The following is an 18,060-nucleotide window of genomic DNA, read 5'->3' as shown; positions in this document are numbered from 1 at the left end:
TACCGAAAAGGGAAAACGGCCATTATCTACAGGTCTCACAGACAGAGGGGAGGAGGGAAGAATGGGCCTTCTTTCTGTCGGCCAAATCCACTGTACTAGTCCCTGTTTCAGATGACCCTGAGCTTGGCCCAGGATTTATCTGCAGCTCCCTCATGTTCCTGGAATGTGCCAGAGGTTGAGCAAACAGAACAGTAGAAAAGCCGCTCCACTTTTTGGTGTCCCTCCCTCTTCCTTCTCAGGGGTTGAAGCAGAGACTTCAGAGCACAAAGCCTTCTGAAGGAGGCTCTCAACTGAAGGGCCTGCCATGGCCACCACCAGGGCTCTTCTGGTGCTGGCCTTGCTGGCAGGGGTTGTTCTGGCTGACCAAGGTGTGGGAGGCTATTGGTGAATGCTCTGGGTCCATGCAGGGAGTTGTGAGGGTAGCCTGGGTTTGGGTGTTCTCACAGACACTCCTTTCGTCACAGATTCGTGCAAGGGTCGCTGCATTGAAGGCTTCAACAAAGACAGAAAGTGCCAGTGTGATGAGCTTTGTTCTTACTACCAGAGCTGCTGTGCGGACTACATCGCTGAGTGTAAACCCCAAGGTACGTTTCCCAGAGACTAGGTGGGCCTGGAGGAGTCCCCTCTCTGACTGGAGACTCACCACTATGCGCTTCTGTCTGCAGTGACACGTGGGGATGTGTTCACTCTGCCAGAAGATGAGTATAGCACTTATGACTATGAAACCTCAGACAATATCAGCAGCACCCATACACAACCTGAGAGTGACAGGCTGAGCCCCACATCTCAGAGCCAGCCAGAAAGGATTACAGGAGAGCCTACTCTAAATCCTGAGGAAGAGGCCTTCGAGCCTTCACAGGTGACTTCAGGGCCTGAGGAGGCAGGTCATGGGCTTGGAACCACTCAAGATACTGTGAGGCCCCTAACTGAGGAAGAGCTCTGCAGTGGCAAACCCTTTGACGCCTTCACCGAGCTCAAAAATGGTTCCATCTTCGCTTTCCGAGGTGATGCCAGGGGCACTTCTGGGGGGGGGGGGGGCAGGAGGAGTTGACTCCAGGTGCATCCCCTTCTTCACTAAGCCTTCCCAAAATCTAGGGAAATACTGCTATGAACTGGATGAAACAACAGTGAGGCCGGGGTACCCGAAGCTCATCCGAGATGTCTGGGGCATTGAGGGCCCCATTGATGCTGCCTTTACTCGCGTCAACTGTCAGGGAAAGACCTACCTCTTCAAGGTGCCAGGTCCAGGGACGGGGTTAGGGCTGAGGGTTGTTGAGCCTGCGTGGGTGTGAAGGTTGGATCAGCCAGTGATGCCTACCTGGGGCTCCCTGAGGATGGGGAAGTCTGAGCTGCAGATCTGGAGTTGAAGGCGGCTACCTGGGGCAACAGACTGGCTGCCTTTGTGCCCAGTCACCTTCTCATCCCTCTCCTCGTCCTTCTGCTTAGGGTAGTGAGTACTGGCGCTTTGAGGATGGTGTCCTGGACCCAGATTACCCCCGTGATATATCAGAGGGCTTCAGTGGCATTCCGGATGACGTGGATGCAGCTTTGGCTCTCCCAGCTCATAGTTACACTGGCCAGGAGAAGGCCTACTTCTTCAAGGGTACTTGTAGGGAGTGTGGGGCAGGGGTGGGTGTGAGGGAAACAAGCAGGCAACAGAACTGTTTGCTTCCATACTCTAAGGAGGATAGGCACAATTAGAGAGATAGAAAAATAGTTAAGGTGCTTGCCTGACATGCAGCCGACCAGGATTTGATCCCTGATACCCACATAGTCCCTAGAGCACTTCCAGGAGTGATTCTTGAGCATAGAGCCAGGAGTAGGCCTTGAGCACCACCATAAGTCCTCAAACAAACAAAACAAAACACAAGGGGGAAGGTTTCAGATCCTGTCTATCCTGCCGCTAGAAGAGCCCAAATTCCCAGGCCTCTGGGCTTCTCAGGCAGGCTCAGGCCCACCCCACTGATGGCAGATGCTGGCCCCTAGGGAAACAATACTGGGAGTACGAGTTCCAGCAGCAGCCCACACAGGAGGATTGTGAAGACAGCTCCCAGTCGGCCGTGTTCACATACTTTGCCCAGATGCAGCGGGACAGATGGGATACCATCTTCGAGCGTCTCTTCTGGGGCCATTCCCCTGGTATGGAGGGTAGGGGAAGAGTCCCCTGGAGAGAACTGGAATCTCCATTTCTGGCTGGGAGGCAGAGAGCTGGGCTGGCCAAAGGGGGTTGTGGTCATGGAGCTACCAATCAAAGGCTATTTACTCAGGTCAGACTTTGCTTCTGTTGACTTTGGTGAGGACGATGCCCCCACTGCCCAGATGGACTTTGCCTGCAGAGGGGGGCTGTGGATGTGCCCACAGGAAGGGCTTGGGTAGAGGGGCAAATAAGGCCTAGGAACAGGAGGGAGGAGTGGGTGCTGGGTTCTGCCCTAGTTATCTGGGCTTCATTCACTCTTATGTCTGCTAGAGGCATGGCCCAGGCCCCCTCAGACCCCTCATTAACCCTCTCCCTGCCACAGGTGGTGCTGGAGAGCCCATGCTCATCAGCGAGGGCTGGCGAGGTTTGCCTGAGCAGGTGGATGCGGCTATGGCAGGGCGCATCTACATCTCAGGCTTGACTCCTCGCTCCTTGCCCAAGAAGCCCAAATGGAAGAAGAAGCGCAACCGGAAACGCTACCGATCACACCGAAGCCGCAACCAGAAAGGCCAGCGCAAGTCCCGCTCAATTCTATCTCGGTTCTGGCTGTCCTGGCCCTCCAGTGAGGAGAGTGACCTGGAAACCTTCAACTACGGGGACTACGGGGACTATAGCAGCATAGACTGGCTGGTGTCAACCTCTTGTGAGCCCATCCAGAGCATCTACTTCTTCTCAGGAGGTAGGGTCCCTGTGGCTCTCCGTCAGGGCAAGTCTTCCTACGGGGCCCAACATCAGTGGTAGTGTTCACCCTACTTCCCCTGCCCAGAGATCAAATCTTTTCTCTTGGGCATGAATGGGCAGAGCCTGACCTCATCTGCCCTCTCCTGATCTCTTCCAGACAAATACTACCGGGCCAATCTTCGCACAAAGCAAGTGGACACCGTGACTCCTCCTTACCCTCGCTCCATTGACCAATTTTGGCTGGACTGTCCAGCCCCTGGCCACCAGTAGGAGCATAATCCTACTCTCCTGGCTATCCGTCCTCCTGCTCCCAGCCCAATAAAGCACCCTTGGCACTGTTTCAGACCATTGTACTCACTATGGAAGATCTGCTGAGGGAAGGGAGGTTGGGAGGGGCTAGACAAGCATGTTCTATTTCGTATTGGGCTGTAGGCTGGTGAGGGCCACGCGAGTCTTCCTTTGATATTACCTCTGATGAACCGCCAGCATTAAGTGGAAGTTGGAATTCTGGGAAGATGACAGGAGTTGCCAAGACATTGGCCCAGCTCTGGGCTTGTTTTGCCTCATGGGAGGCAGAGTTGACTAGATTTTATTTTAAAATTTTTTAAGTGTGCTAAGGGCTTATTCATGGTTCTGCACTCAGAAATGACTCCTGGTGGACTTGTGGGACAACATGAGATGACAGGGATTAGACCCAGTTCAATCACATACAAAGCCCTACCTGCTGTACTATTTCTCCAGCATCCCACCTCCATCTCATGTAGTGCTGGGCATCTAGCAAGCCAAGCATACATTCCAGCTCATTGAGTCATCTCTTTGGCCATGGCATTGGAGCGGGGGGCTCTCAAGCATTGTACAGAGGGCTAGAGTCACTTCCAGTGATACTTGGCCCAACTCTGTTCCAGACAACTCGGTGCTTGAGCTCTGTGATGTGGTACTACTCAAGCTTAGTGGTGCCAGAGACCACCAGAGCTCCCTTGATGGTGGTTGGGAGTCACCAGAACCAGAACCACAGCTGGCAGTACTCAGGGTTTCATGAGGTGTCTGGGATTTAATGTGGAGCTGTCTGCATATCAGATCACTACCAGTTAGAGATAAAAGCAGTGAATCAAAGGGCTCAGGGTCCTGAATGAGACCCAGAGGACGGGCACTTCCCCTGCTACTGCAACCATGCTGAGAGCTGTCCTGCTGAAGAGAAGCATGGGGTGAGCCATTGTGCTATGCTGCCTCAAATCCTGCCTTTTCCCTAAGACCATGTACTCTCTGAAAGTCAATGAACCTGGAAAATGGGGCTGAGAATGCTTGTCTCCTCTTGTCTTTGGCACTAAGACTAATGCAGAAGTAGGGCTTTACATGGTGACACTTGACATGCTAGAGAAATTGTTTGCCCCAGTCCTAGTTTTCTACCCAGTATTCTGCCTTCTCCCTGGGGAATCCTAGGCCAGTTCTGCATTGTAGAGGGCTTGTAGGGCGAAACAGAAGTGACAGAGAAAGCTGGAGTGATAGCACTTCAGGGCATTTGCCTTGCACACAACTGACCCAAGTTCGACCCGACACCCCATGTGGTCCCGAACCCACCAGGAGTGATTTCTGAGCAGAGCCAGGCATAACCCCTGGTGTGGCCCAAATAACCAATAAATAGGGACTGGAGAGATAGTATGGAGGCAAGGCATTTGCCTTACACGCAGAAGGTCGGTGGTTCGAATCCCAGCATCCTGTATGGTCCTCCGAGCCTGCCAGGAGTGAGCCCTGAGCGTGGAGCCAGGAGTGAGCCCTGAGCGCTGCTGGGTGTGGCCCAAAAAGAAAAAAAAGAAAAAAAAAAGAAAAAGAAAAAGAAAGAAATATCAACTTTGTACAATGGCATAATCAGCAGCACAAATGGAAAACTTTAAAAACAAAAAAGTGACAGAGAAGCCAGGGTTTCTTTCTGTGCCACAGAACTGGAGAACAAACTTCCAATTCTATTTGTAATGGGTCATTTCAAGACAACTTGGTGCTTGAGCTCTGTGGTGTGGTACTGCTCAGGCTCAGTGGTGCCAGGGGACAACAGAGCTGCCCTAGTGATGGCTGGGGTTACTAACCACTGCCTACAATGGTGATTTTTTTGGGCAACAACTGGGCCTCCTACCTCTATCCCTAGAAGCTAGAAGTATTGGCTCATAAATTCCTCTGTAAGTGATCAGCTGGGATAGGGCTAAAAGGTAGAGCACTTGTCCATATAGTTTTGTTTTGAATTTATGGTGGTGGGGTGGTTGATGGTCGCCTCTGGCACTTCTGTGGTGCTCAGGGGTTCATATAGAATGCTGCAGGTCAAATCCAAGGCATGTAAAGCAAAGACCTTCCAATCTTGGCCCCCTATTCTTCGAAATTATACATCTGTGCCAACAAATTAGCAGTACTTACTTTTTATTGTTTTGACCATACCTAGTGGTGCTCAGATTTACGCGCAGCCTTGTACTCAGCAAAATGCTACATAACATAGAAATGCCTAAAGCAAAACTTTAATGGGGCTGTGGAGAGTTGATGGGCTGGAGTGAACAACCCTGAGCACAAAGCTGGGATTCTGCTTAATATGGCCCAAAGCCCCCCCAAAATAAATGTCACTTTATGTATATTGTCTCAAAGGACTGGGAAAGAAGTTTTTCTGAGGTTAAACATAGTGGTGTTCAAGGCTTACTCCTGGATCTGTGCTCAGGTACAACTACTGGTAGGGTTCAGAGGACCATTTGGAGTGCTGGGTTTAATTAAACCTAGGTTAACTGTGCCTTAGTCCACTGTTCTGGCCCTGGAAAAGTAAGTTAACAGGCTACAGTGAAGGCCTTTCATGCTTGAGGTCCTGAATTTGATGCCAATCACTGCATGAGTACACAGCACCCAAGTTTTACTGAGCCAAGCACTAATCTGACTGGGCCTGTTAGTCAAGCACAGTTGATCAAGCATTGCTCACGAGGCCCATGGCAAAAAATTATTGCCTCGAGGGGCCAGTTTGTTTGTACAATGACTAAGGTGCCTGCCTTGCACATGGCATCTTATTTTTTTTTTTGGTTTTTGGGTCACACCTGGCAGTGTTCCGGCAGTGCTCAGGATTACTCCTGGCTCCATGCTCAGAAATCGCTCCTGGCAAGCTTGGAGGACCATATGGGGCGCCGGGATTCGAACCTTGACCTTCTGCATGAAAGGCAAATGCCTTACCTCCATGCTATCTCTCCAGCCCCGAATATATAATTTCTAAGAATTGAAGAGTGCTCAGAGGGAGGTGAACCCCACAGAAACTCAGAGAACAAAAAGATGCAGTCTATTAGGAACAGAACATTAGGAGCAAAACTATAGAAATATGAACTTTGATTTATATTGTCAGAGATCTGAAGAATAGACTTAACAAATATTTATTAAATAACTTTTTTTTTGGGGGGGTCACACCTGACAGTGCTCAGGGGTTACTCCTGGCTCTGTGCTTAGAAATTGCCCTTGGCAGGCACGGGGGACACTGGGATTCAAACCACTGTCCTTTTGCATGCAAGGCAAATGCCCTACCTCCATGCTTTCTCTTCAGCCCCAACTAATGTTTTTTTTTTTTTTAAATAACTAATGTCAATATCATGTTTAAGTGCTCTAATGAAAGTTCTTAAGAGGTTTATTACAGGGGCCGGAGATAGTATGGAGGTAAGGCATTTGTCTTTCATGCAGAAGGACGGTGGTTCGAATCCCGGCATCCCATATGGTCCCTTGTGCCTGCCAGGGGCAGTTTCTGAGCATAGAGCCAGGAATAACCCCTGAGCGCTGCCGGGTGTGACCCAAAAACCAAAATAAAATAAAATAAAATAAATAAAAAAGAGGTTTATTACAGACTCAGGGCCAAGAAATTTGGCTCCATTTTTGATGGCTCATAGCTCGTCATTTGATCTCTTATCTTGCTTCATCTTTTAGAAGAGGGGCTTAAGAAACATTTTCTTCTTCAACCTCCTATTGTTGGCAGGACCACCATAAAACAAATAGTCAACTGTGAATATTTCACACTGTTTTCATACTTCCAAAAACATGTTTAAGAACTCATACGAAATAACTTTATTAGTTTATTTACAACTGTTATGTATTCTTAAGTGTATACTTGTTTATAACCATGTATAGATATGTGTCATCAAATGTGAGAAGAATGTGTGTCTATGAAGAATCTCTCCCTTCATTGGCTGAGACCACCTACATTAAATATTTTCTCCCCTCAAACAAGAACAAAGAATTTTGCAACTGAAAATACTGTTTTGTCATCTAATATTTTTTCACTTTTGGAGTTAAAACGAAGGCGTCAAAAAGATGGGAATTTTAAAGAGGATCAGTGGTGGTAGAGGCAGAAGCAAACATAAGAAAAAAACAGCAAGCAGATAAATAAGAATGAAAATAGAAACTATGATTCCAAAATGGTAGCTGCTCTGCTTTCAGTTCTAACATTCTGTACCAACCCTTCTTTTGCTTGTTTGTTATCTTCTGATCAGCCCCTTTCTGAACACAAATGTGAGAAAGGGAATTCTCTCTTGGAGGCTTCTGATCAGGTTCCTATCCAGAATGTGTGCAGTGAAGATGACAACCAATTTTTGAACTTGAACAAGTTTAGGACAGTTTGGCTGACTTTAGAGAAGGTCTGTATTCTATTATTTTCTGATAGTAACAATCAGCTCCAGCAGTGTCCAGAATGGGTCAGAGAAAGCAGGTACCAAGTTCAGGAGAAGGTCCTGATAATCCAGTTCTTTTTAGTGGCTACCAGTCTCTTTACACTTATTGGAACTGCAGGTAATTTCTGCTCAGCCTTTGAATGAGCACAGCTCAACATGAAGAGCATGGTGGGTGCAGTAGGGAGCCAGGGGACCACCAAATCTGTTCCAGTCACAGCTCTCCAAATTCACCTTCCACCGTCCGCACCATGACATACATCTCCGCAAGACCCACCACAGAGGCAACGATCAACGCAGCCAGTATTTGCTGGGGAGGAGGAGAAGCAGGTTTAGGAGATGCCAAAGGCTAGCAGCCAACTTAGCAGCATCCAGCACATCTAATGAAAATAGAGATATTCGGGCCCGGAGAGATAGCACAGCGGTGTTTGCCTTGCAAGCAGCCGATCCAGGACCAAAGGTGGTTGGTTTGAATCCCGGTGTCCCATATGGTCCCGTGCCTGCCAGGAGCTATTTCTGAGCAGACAGCCAGGAGTAACCCCTGAGCACCGCTGGGTGTGACCCAAAAATCAAAAACCAAAAAAAAAAAAAAAAAAAAAAGAGATATTCCAATCCAGTTTAGAAGGGGTGGGGTAGAGAACAGGATCTAGATTTTAGTTTATTTGGTGATGCTAAGGATTGATCCCATGTCCTCACACAAAAGCTTTACCACTGAGCTAGAACCCAGAGTCCAAGATCTAGATTTTTTTCTTTTGATCTTAGGCCACACCTGATGGTGCTTGGAAACAGTTCCCAGCACTGTGCTCAAGAGATCCAAGCCATGCAGTGTAAAGAACTAAATCCAGGAATCATTAGGCTAGACCTGGATTTTAAAAAATTTTTCTTATTTTTTGGCCACACCCAGTGATACACAGAGATTGCTCCTGATATTTAGATTATGTAGAGCTGGGGATCATGTGGTTCTTGGCCTCCTGCATGTGTTCAATCCTATGAGCTATCTTTTTTTTTTTTTGGTTTTTGGGCCACACCCAGCGGTGCTCAGGGGTTACTCCTGGCTGTCTGCTCAGAAATAGCTCCTGGGGCCCGGAGAGATAGCACAGCGGTGTTTGCCTTGCAAGCAGCCGATCCAGGACCAAAGGTGGTTGGTTTGAATCCCGGTGTCCCATATGGTCCCCCGTGCCTGCCAGGAGCTATTTCTGAGCAGAGAGCCAGGAGTAGTAACCCCTGAGCACCACTGGGTGTGGCCCAAAAACCAAAAAAAAAAAAAAAAAAAAGAAATAGCTCCTGGCAGGCACGGGGGACCATATGGGACACTGGAATTCAAACCAACCACCTTTGGTCCTGGATCGGCTGCTTGCAAGGCAAACGCCGCTGTGCTATCTCTCTGGGCCCTGAGCTATCTCTTGAGCCCCTCATCTGGATTTTCTTTTCTCGTTTGTTTTTTGGGCCACACCCAGTGGCACTCAGGGATTACTCCTGGCAGGCATGAGGGACCATATGGGATGCTAGGAATTGAACCTGGGTCCGTCCTGGGTCAGCCATGTGCAAGGCAAATGCCCTACCACTGTGCTATTGCTCCGGTCCCTCATCTGGATTTTCTTAAGATTATTTACCCCATAGCTGCTAGAAAGCTCAAATGCTTTTCTTGTGGATTGAGTGAATAGTTATCATGTTGAATGGCACTTTACATATATTGTCCCCTTCCCACTACACTCACTCTAGAGTACTCTGCCCTACCAGGGCCTACTTACAGGGGCCATTTCTGTGAAGATGTACTGGCTTCCAAGGTAAGTGCAGGCGAAGGCAGCTACCACCGTCACAATGAAGTTGAAGATGGTGATGACCAGAGCTTTCACCGACCTCACTTTGGGGAGAAGTCCAGGGAAGAAATCTTTAGGTCAGCATTTGTCGTTGGCCTTCTTGGCTCATGGCTAGATTTTCTTTAAACAGCAAGCCTGAAAAACTCAGGCTTAAACCAGGACTGGCGGGAGGAGCCTCCTGACTGGCCCACCCCAGAGAGGCTGTAAGCACCCCAATTTCCCAGCATCTCACCTTGCTTTCCTAGGTCACTGAGAGTTCCACTATGCCTTGAATCCTGGGAAAAAGAAAAAGTATTTGTTTTCTAAATGAAAGCAGCTCAAAGGCAGCCTTGGAACTATCACATTGTCATGCTGAGCTCAGCCTTGTTTATATAACTCTACCTTTTGTGTTCTCCATTGATTGGAGTCAAACCTGGTGGTAATTAGGAGCTACTCCTGGTTCAGTGCTGAGGAGTATCACCCAGTTCTGGGGATCCAAATTGGTCTCTCAAAGCATAAATAATGTGTTTTAGCTATCTCTTTGGTCCTACCAAGTGGATTCTTTTCTGGACTATAGATCAGGCATTTCAGAAAGGATACAAATTCTCAGTAGTACTCCTGCTTTAGCACAGAGGCATGCCAGAAACAATAGGTAATCCTGTTAGAACTGCTGTTAGGAGCCCTCTAAGGTTCACTCGTACTTCTTTTTTTTTTGGCTTTTGACCACACACAATGGTACTCAGGGGACACTCCTGTTCTGCTCCTGGCAGGCTGGGTTGAGGGGGCATATGGGATACCCCACATTGGCCACAAGCGAGGCAAACGCCCTATTGGCTGTACTATCACTCCAGTTCACTACTTCTTTTTTTGTGTGTGTGTCTGTGGTCCTAGATATTAAACCTAGAACTCTACACGTGCAAATTGTGTGCTCTATACTGAACAACATCCCCAAACAACTATGCTCTTTTGTTTTGTTTTAGGGCCCAATGAAGCAGGGCATGGGGGCTACTTCTAGTTCAGTGCTCAGGGTAACTATGAGGTACCAGAGATTGAATTCAGGGCCCCAGCCCCAGCATGCACACTCTGAGTTCCCTCCAAGTCCCCCTTATCTCTACAACATTTTGAGTCACACCCATTTGGTTCTCAGATTACCCCAACAGGGCTCCAGGGAACCTATGTAATGATGGTGATCGAACAAAGGTCAAGTACATGCAAGACAAGTACCTTACTAGTTGTAATTTGATTCCAGTCCTTATCTCTACACAACTTTGTTTTTGTTGTTTTTTTTAAATTTTTTTTGCCACACTGGCAGTGCTCAGGAGTTACTCCTGGCAGACTTGAAAGACCATATAGGATACTGGGGATCAAACCCAGGTCTGTTTCAGGTCAACCGCTTGCAAGGCAAAAGCCCTATGCTATCACTTTGAGCCCCCCTTTCTACACAACTTTTTTGTTTTTGTTTGTGGGTCACACCCAGCAGCACTCAGCGGTTACTCCTGGCTCTAAGCTCAGAAATAGCTCCTGGGCATTCCTCTACCAGGGAAGACCCTACTGCTGCTCTGACATTGATCTACTCAAAAAAAGACTTCTCTTAACACTAAGAAGACTTAACAAAAACAATGACCTGCTTACTGGACAGGGCTTGCTGTATTGCCCCTTAATTGTGAGGTTTGTCTATAACATCACCTGGAAGCAATCCTCTACCATGGAAGACCCTACCACTGCTCAGACATCGTCCTGCTGAAAAGAGACTTCCCTTAACAATGAGAAGACTTAACAACAACATGCTTACAGGACAAGGCTTCCTGCATTGCCCTTTCATGGTGAGGTGAAACGAGAAGACACTCCACATCATGACTTCAATTTAGGATATGCAGATTCCAGAATCTTTAATACAGAAACATGATACCAACAACAGAGACTGTGTGAAGAAGTGTGTTGGCACTACGGACAATGTCTTGGATCGGATGATAACTTGCCTGAAGCCTAGAGTTGGTCATATGCCAGGAAACTTCAGGGGTAGGATCTCTTTGTATTTAGGCCAAGGTTATTCCTTTCCATGCCTCTCATATTTGGTGGGCCTATGCAAACAACAATTGCCACTCTAACACCGTTTTTACTGTGCTCCTTTGACTCTAATCCTTAAAATGCACCCACTTAAAATTTGAGGTTAACTTAAGCTAATATGCATGTACATGGAAATGTAAAAAATACTATGCCTCTAATGTTTAAGGAGTTACGTAAGTTTATGGCTTTAGATTGCCTTGTGTGCTGTCAAGAAATATTATAATGTGCTACAATCTGGGGACTTGAGGGACAAAGTAATTGTACATGGATTCTGTTTTATTTATCTTAACATTCTTTGGCTGAAAGTTCAAAGTTAAGATATCAGCAAGGGGACTTCTTCTGAGAATTATGTTATGGCTGATTGTCCTTCCACTGTAACTTTACCTTGTCCTCTTTCTTTGCATCTTTTGTTCTCATAATTCAAAATAAAAAATTAAAAAAAAAAAAAAAGAAAAGAAATAGCTCCTGGCAGGCTCAGGGGATCATATGGGATGCCGAAATTCAAACCACGGGCCTTCTGCATGCAAGGCAAACACCCTACCTCCATGCTCTCTCTCCAGCTCACTCTACACAACTTTTTTTTTTTTTTCTTCTTTAAGAGACAGGGTCTCGCTATGTTGCCCAGGCTGGAGTGCAGTGGCTATTCACAGGTGCGATCCCACTACTGATCAGCACGGGAGCTTTGACCTGCTCCGTTTCCGACCTGGGCCGGTTTGCCCCTCCTTAGGCAACCTGGTGGTCCCCCGCTCCCGGGGGTGTGTGTGTGTGTGTGTGTGTGTGTCACCATATTGATGCCGAACTTAGTGCGGACACTCGATCGGCATAGCGCACTGCAGCCCAGAACTCCTGGACTCAAGCAATCCTCCGGCCTCAGCCTCCCGAGTAGCTGGGACTACAGGCGCGCGTGCCACCATGCCCGCTCTACACAACTTTTAAGAGTAAGTCACTATAGGGGGAGCAAAAGTAGTACAGGGGTTAAGGCATGGTCCACTGAGCACTGAACTGGGAGTAGCCTTAAAAACTGCTGGGTTGGGGCCGGGAAGGTGGCGCTAGAGGTAAGGTGTCTGCCTTGCAAGTGCTAGCATAGGACGGACCACGGTTCGATCCCCCGGTGTCCCATATGGTCCCCCAAAGCCAGGGGCGATTTCTGAGCGCATAGCCAGGAGTAACCCCTGAGGGTCAAACGGGTATGGCCCAAAAACAAAAAACAAAACAAAACAAAAAACAAAACTGCTGGGTCTGGTTCAAACCACCTTCCTTTCCTCCAAAATAAAAAATTATAGATCAGGGGCCGGAGAGATAGCATGGAGGCAAGGTGTTTGTTTGCCTTGCATGCATCCCATATGGTCCCCCAAGCCTGCCAGGAGTGATTTCTGAGCGTAGAGCCAGGAGTAACCCCTGAGCGCTGCCAGGTGTGAATAGATCAAAGATACAACTAAGTAGCTCAATGATACAGTATTTGCCTTGCATCCATGAGGCAGTTTGCTCTCTGGCACCATAAAAGTAAATCAAAAATGATAGCCCCTTTCCCTACAAATGGCAGAGTGCAGAGTCCCAGTAAATAAACTGGGAATTGTAGTTTGGAAACACTGTTCTTCTGTGGTCTCTGAAGAGGTAGAAATCAAATTTGCTTTTGGGGCTCCTTAGTTGTGTACTAAAGAGCAGAACCTTACCTGGCAGGTAACATTGCGAGTGATCTGCTTATATTCCTGATTGGCCAGCTGTATCTTAATCTTCTCCAGTCGGGCAACCAGCTCTGGATTCTGAGGCAGAAATATTAAAGAAGCAGAAAAATATTCTCAGATTGCTAGGAAGCATGTTATAAACATTAGCTCTAGAAATAAGGCACTCTTAGTATACCAGGAGACCCATGCAACAGTTCTGCCTGCCTCTGCTGCTTTGGAGACGACTTTTATTTCTTCTTCTTCTTCTTCTTCTTCTTCTTTTTTGGGGGTCACACCCGGCAGCATTTAGGGGTTACTCCTGGATCTACACTCAGAAATCTCTCCTGGCAGGCTCAGGGGACCATATAGGATGCCGGGATCTGAACCACCGTCCTTCTGCATGCAAGGCAAATGCCCTACCTCCATACTATCTCTCCGGGCCCGACTTTTATTTCTTCTAAGCTCAGTTTCCCACACTGTCCAACAGGAAAGAAAATATTGATTGTCCCAATCCAATTTCCAAGTATTTGAATGCTAAACTTTTGAACCTAAATTTTAAATCCTAAATTTAATGTATCGTGAATACATCTTGAGATTATTATTCACATTATGCCAGTAAACACTTACTCTTGTAAATAAGTCCTTTACATACCTGAGGTGGCTTTACAACTTCTGGGAGATAGATTTCACTGCCTTCGAGGAGCTCATGCAGGTAAAGTGTAGAACCTGCGAAGAAAAGATTTTCACAAAGATAATGATACACAGAGAGTTGGAAGATGAAGATCAGGGAGGATCTAGTCTTTTTGTTCTTTCTACCAAAACATTGTGAGGATCACTTTTAGTTGGAAGAATTCCAGGATAACCTTACAACTTCCTAGGGCTGGATAGAAGTCTTTAACTGCTCTCCATTACTTTGCCAATGTCACAGCCAACATGTTATTTGCCTTTAAGTGAGGACATTTTATTTACTTAATTTTGGGGGCCACACATGGAAGTATTCAGGGATTACTCCTAGTAGAGCTGGGAAAGAGGGCAGGGAGGACGACACATATCACATATGGTGCTGATGCTCAAACCTGGGGTGGTAAGGTAAGTGTCTTACCTGCTGTACTACCTTTTATTTATTTATTTGGTTTTTGGGCCACACCTAGCGGTGCTCAGGGGTTACTCCTGGCTGTCTGCTCAGAAATAGCTCCTGGCAGGCATGGGGGACCATATGGGACACTGGGATTCGAACCAACCACCTAGGTCCTGGATCGGCTGTTTGCAAGGCAAACACCGCTGTGCTATCTCTCCGGGCCCACTACCTTTTATTTTTAATTGGTTTTTGGGCCACACCTGGTGATGCTCAGGTGTTACTCCTGGCTATGCGTTCAGAAACTGCTCCTGGCTTGGGGGAACCATATTGGATGCCGCGGGATCGAGCTGTGGTCCATCCTAGGATAGTGCAGGCAAGGCAGATGCCTTACCACTTGTGCCACCGCTCTGGCCCCTACCTGCTGGCCCCAAGTACAGTCGTTTTAGTAGGGCGTTTGCCTTGCATGCAGAAGGACGGTGACATCTCGGCATCCCATATGGTATCCCGAACCTGCCAGGAGTGATCTGAACATAGAGCCAGGAGTAACCCCTGAGCACTGCTGGGTGTGACCCCCCCCCCCAAAAAAAATAGTTCAAGTGGTAGATATAATGCCTACTATGTGCAGGACCCTGAATTTGAATCTCAAGTCTCAGATGCCACTCCTCTCTGCAGTTTCTGCATTAAGGGGGTGTGACTCCTATATTAAAATGTACATATAAAGGGACCAGAGTGCAAGTAAAGTGCTTGTCTTCCACATAGCTGATCCAGGTTTGAACCTGGGACCACATATTGCTTCCTCTTGCAAACCAGGAATTATCTCTGATCAATGAGTCAGGAAAAGCCCTGAGTACTACCAGGTATGGCCCCAAAACATGTACAAATACATACAAAAGGTATACACAGGGGCCAGAGAGATAAGACAGCAGTAGGGCATTTGCATTGCAAGCTGCTAACCTAGGACCAACGGTGGTTCAATTCCTAGCATCCTATATGGTCCCCAGAGCCTGCCAGGGGTGATTTCTGAGCGCAGAGCCAGGAGTAACCCCTGAATGTCGCCAGATGTGACCCAAACCCCCCCCCCACACACAAAGTACACACATAGTGTATGTATTACATGTACATAGTATTTCATTACACACAGTGGAAGACTATGCAGTGCAAGAAATGATAAAATCATACAATTTGTTGCAACTGGAAAATATAATTTAAAGTGAAGTAAATCAGAAGAAGGACAAATACATGGGCTTGTTTATCTCTATATATGAAGTAGTTGGCCAATGGAATTCAATGTAGTAAAGGAGGATGTCTAGATTAGGCCTGACCTCAGATTATAGGAATAAAGACACAGAGAGAAGGAAATAGAAGGGGAAGAGGTGGAGAGAAAATAATGGGGACAGGGACCAAGGGCTTTGGGTACAAAAGTAGTGTCCAGGAGTGTTGTAGTTGTATGTCTAAACCTCAGATTCAATATCCATGACTAGTCAATACCCAATACATTATATACATACACACACCATATATATATATATATATGTCACACCTGGCAGCGTTCAGGGATTACTCCTGATTCTGCACTCAGAAATTACTCCTGGGGCCTGAGAGATAGCACAGTGGTGTTTGCCTTGCAAGCAGCCATCCCAGGACCAAAGGTGGTTGGTTCAAATCCCAGCGTCCCATATGGTCCCCCGTGCCTGGCAGGCGCTATTCCTGAGCAGATAGCCAGGAGTAACCCCTGAGCATCGCTGGGTGTGGCCCAAAAACAAAAAAACAACAACAAAAAAGAAATTACTCCTGGCAGGCTCAGGGGACTATATAGAATGCTGGGTATTGAACCCGGGTTTGTCCCAGGTCAGCGGCATGCAAGGCAAATGCCCTACCACTGTGAAGCAAACTTAAAAATATGCACCTTCCAAAGAGCAGGCTGAAGGATGGAGGTGAGTGGGTAGGTCCTGGAGGCTCTGATGGTGGAGATTAGATGACACTGGTGGTGGGATTGATGCTAGAACATAGTATGCCATAGACTAGACAATAATACAGCAGTAGAGCCTTGCATGTGGCCGACATGGGTTCCGAACTGGGTTAAATCCTCGGCATCCCATATGGTCCCCCTGAACCTGCGAGGAGAAATTTTTGAGCGCAGAGCCAGGAGTAATCTTGAGTGTTGCCAGGCGTGGTCCCAAAACAAAACAAAACAAAACAAAAAACAGTTTGCCTAAAACTTAACAATGAATAACTTTGTAAATCATGGTGCCTTAATAAGAAAAAAATATAAAAAAAAAAGTTAAGTGAGCTTTGTGGTGACCAAGAGCTTTCCTTAAATAGATTTAAATCATATTCCCAGCGAATATTTGATAACTGTATTAGATGATCTCTAAATATATGTATATGTATATATGTGTGTATGTACATTATATATATATTGGTTTTTGGGTTACACCCGGTGGCGCTCAGGGTTACTCCTGGCTCTGCGCTAGAAATCGCTCCTGGCAGGTACAGGGGACCATCTGGGATGTCGGGATTTGAACCACTGTCCGTTCTGTATCAGCTGTGTGCAAGGCAAATGCCCTACCACTGTGCTATCTCTCCGGCCCGTTCTCTAAATATTTTTTAAACTTTTAATACTTGAGCAGAATACCCTTTGCACTTCTGGCTAGGCTATGACAATTCTGACGAGATAATATATACCAGTTTCTTCTATTCCCACCCTCTACAGTTAAAAGAACTGAGGCCCAGATAGGAGAAATGATTCCTGCAAAGGGAATTAAGTAGCACATACGATTCTTCTATTCCTAGTTCCCGACTTTTCAACACAGCAGCAATTTTATCTCCAAAAAATTTAATAATAATACAGTATCAGGTTGGACCACTCCCGCTTCTGAAACGGAGGTAACAGATTCCCAAACAACCGCTTTCTAGATTCTGTTGGCTTCTAAAGTAGCTTACAAGGTGAAAAGAAACCTCATGGTACTGGGACAGGAGGTGGACTTCCGTGAGGGTCAAGGGCCATCGAGTCTGACAGTGAAGAAGCTTCTCTAGAGATAGCATGGAGATAGGGCGTTTGCCTTGCATGCAGAAGGATTGTGGTTCGAATCCCGGCATCCAAAATGGTCCCCCGCGCCTGCCAGGAATGATTTCTGAGCGTAGAGCCAGGAGGAACCCTTGAGCGCTGCCGGGTGTGACCCCAAAACAAAACAAAACCAAAACCAAAAAAAGTGACCACCAGTGGGGCTGGAAAGATAGGAGAGTGTTAAAGGCGTTTGCCTTGCACACGGCCAACCTGGGATGGACCCAGGTTTGATTCCAAGGCATCCCATATGGTCCCCCGAGCCTGCCAGGAGCGATTTATGAGCGAAAAGCCTGGAGTAACCCCAGAGCGACGCCGGGTGTGACCCCCACCCCCAAAAAAGAGTAAAAACCTGCACAAGTCAGTTTTGTCACCCACAAGGAATTCTGGTGAAAGTGAGGAAGGAAATGGGTGGCCGTCGAGCTAACAAAATAGATGGTTGGGTTGGGTGACAGCAATCAGTGGGCCAGAGACTAGAAGAGGCAAAAAAAAAAAAAAAAAAAAAAAAAAAAAAAAAAAAGGCGGCAACTCCAGACTGGAAGGAAACCAGGGCTCACCGCTTTCTTTAAGGTACTGTTTCAGATCCCGGATCAGGCGGAAGGAAACCAGGCGTTCGGGGCTACTGCGCGAGTCACCCTTCTTCTGCTTCTTCCCCAGAGCGGCCTCAAGCTCCGTCCGCAGCGTCGGAGGAAGCTTTTCGGGGTTCAGCTCCCCGCCGGGATCCATAGCGCGAAACAGCCGGTCGCCAGCTACCAAGTAAGCCGCCATGTTGAACTCCCGTCCAGATCACGTGATGCGGGGCGGGACTTCCGCCGGGAGCCGGAAGGAACACGGAGAGCGGGAGTC

General features: G+C 47.3%; 3 protein-coding genes across 3 annotated transcripts in view; 2 read left to right on the top strand and 1 right to left on the bottom strand.

Moving 5' to 3' along the window:
- The window catches only part of PIGS (phosphatidylinositol glycan anchor biosynthesis class S), a 1,033,024-nt gene that overhangs the window by 261,896 nt on the left and 753,068 nt on the right, over positions 1 to 18,060 (top strand). The gene's annotated exons all lie outside the window — the stretch shown is intronic.
- On the top strand, positions 204 to 3,221 carry VTN (vitronectin). Its single transcript, XM_049771890.1, has 8 exons — positions 204 to 368; positions 465 to 584; positions 666 to 1,004; positions 1,096 to 1,235; positions 1,447 to 1,603; positions 1,987 to 2,139; positions 2,520 to 2,876; positions 3,036 to 3,221. Exons 1-8 carry the CDS (start codon positions 305 to 307, stop codon positions 3,146 to 3,148), a joined length of 1,443 nt encoding a protein of 480 aa, XP_049627847.1. The 5' UTR covers positions 204 to 304; the 3' UTR covers positions 3,149 to 3,221.
- TMEM199 (transmembrane protein 199) lies at positions 7,653 to 18,006 on the bottom strand. The gene is made up of 6 exons (XM_049772693.1): positions 17,772 to 18,006; positions 13,725 to 13,798; positions 13,082 to 13,171; positions 9,595 to 9,637; positions 9,294 to 9,406; positions 7,653 to 7,852 (listed from the first exon to the last, which is right to left on the bottom strand). The coding sequence occupies exons 1-6, from the start codon at positions 17,980 to 17,982 to the stop codon at positions 7,757 to 7,759; spliced, it is 627 nt and encodes a 208-aa protein (XP_049628650.1). The 5' UTR covers positions 17,983 to 18,006; the 3' UTR covers positions 7,653 to 7,756.

Source organism: Suncus etruscus, chromosome 1 (assembly GCF_024139225.1).
Source record: "Suncus etruscus isolate mSunEtr1 chromosome 1, mSunEtr1.pri.cur, whole genome shotgun sequence".
NCBI classification, from domain to species: domain Eukaryota; kingdom Metazoa; phylum Chordata; class Mammalia; order Eulipotyphla; family Soricidae; genus Suncus; species Suncus etruscus.
Note: the sequence above shows the minus strand (reverse complement) of the source record. Positions and strands in the feature narration are given on the sequence as shown.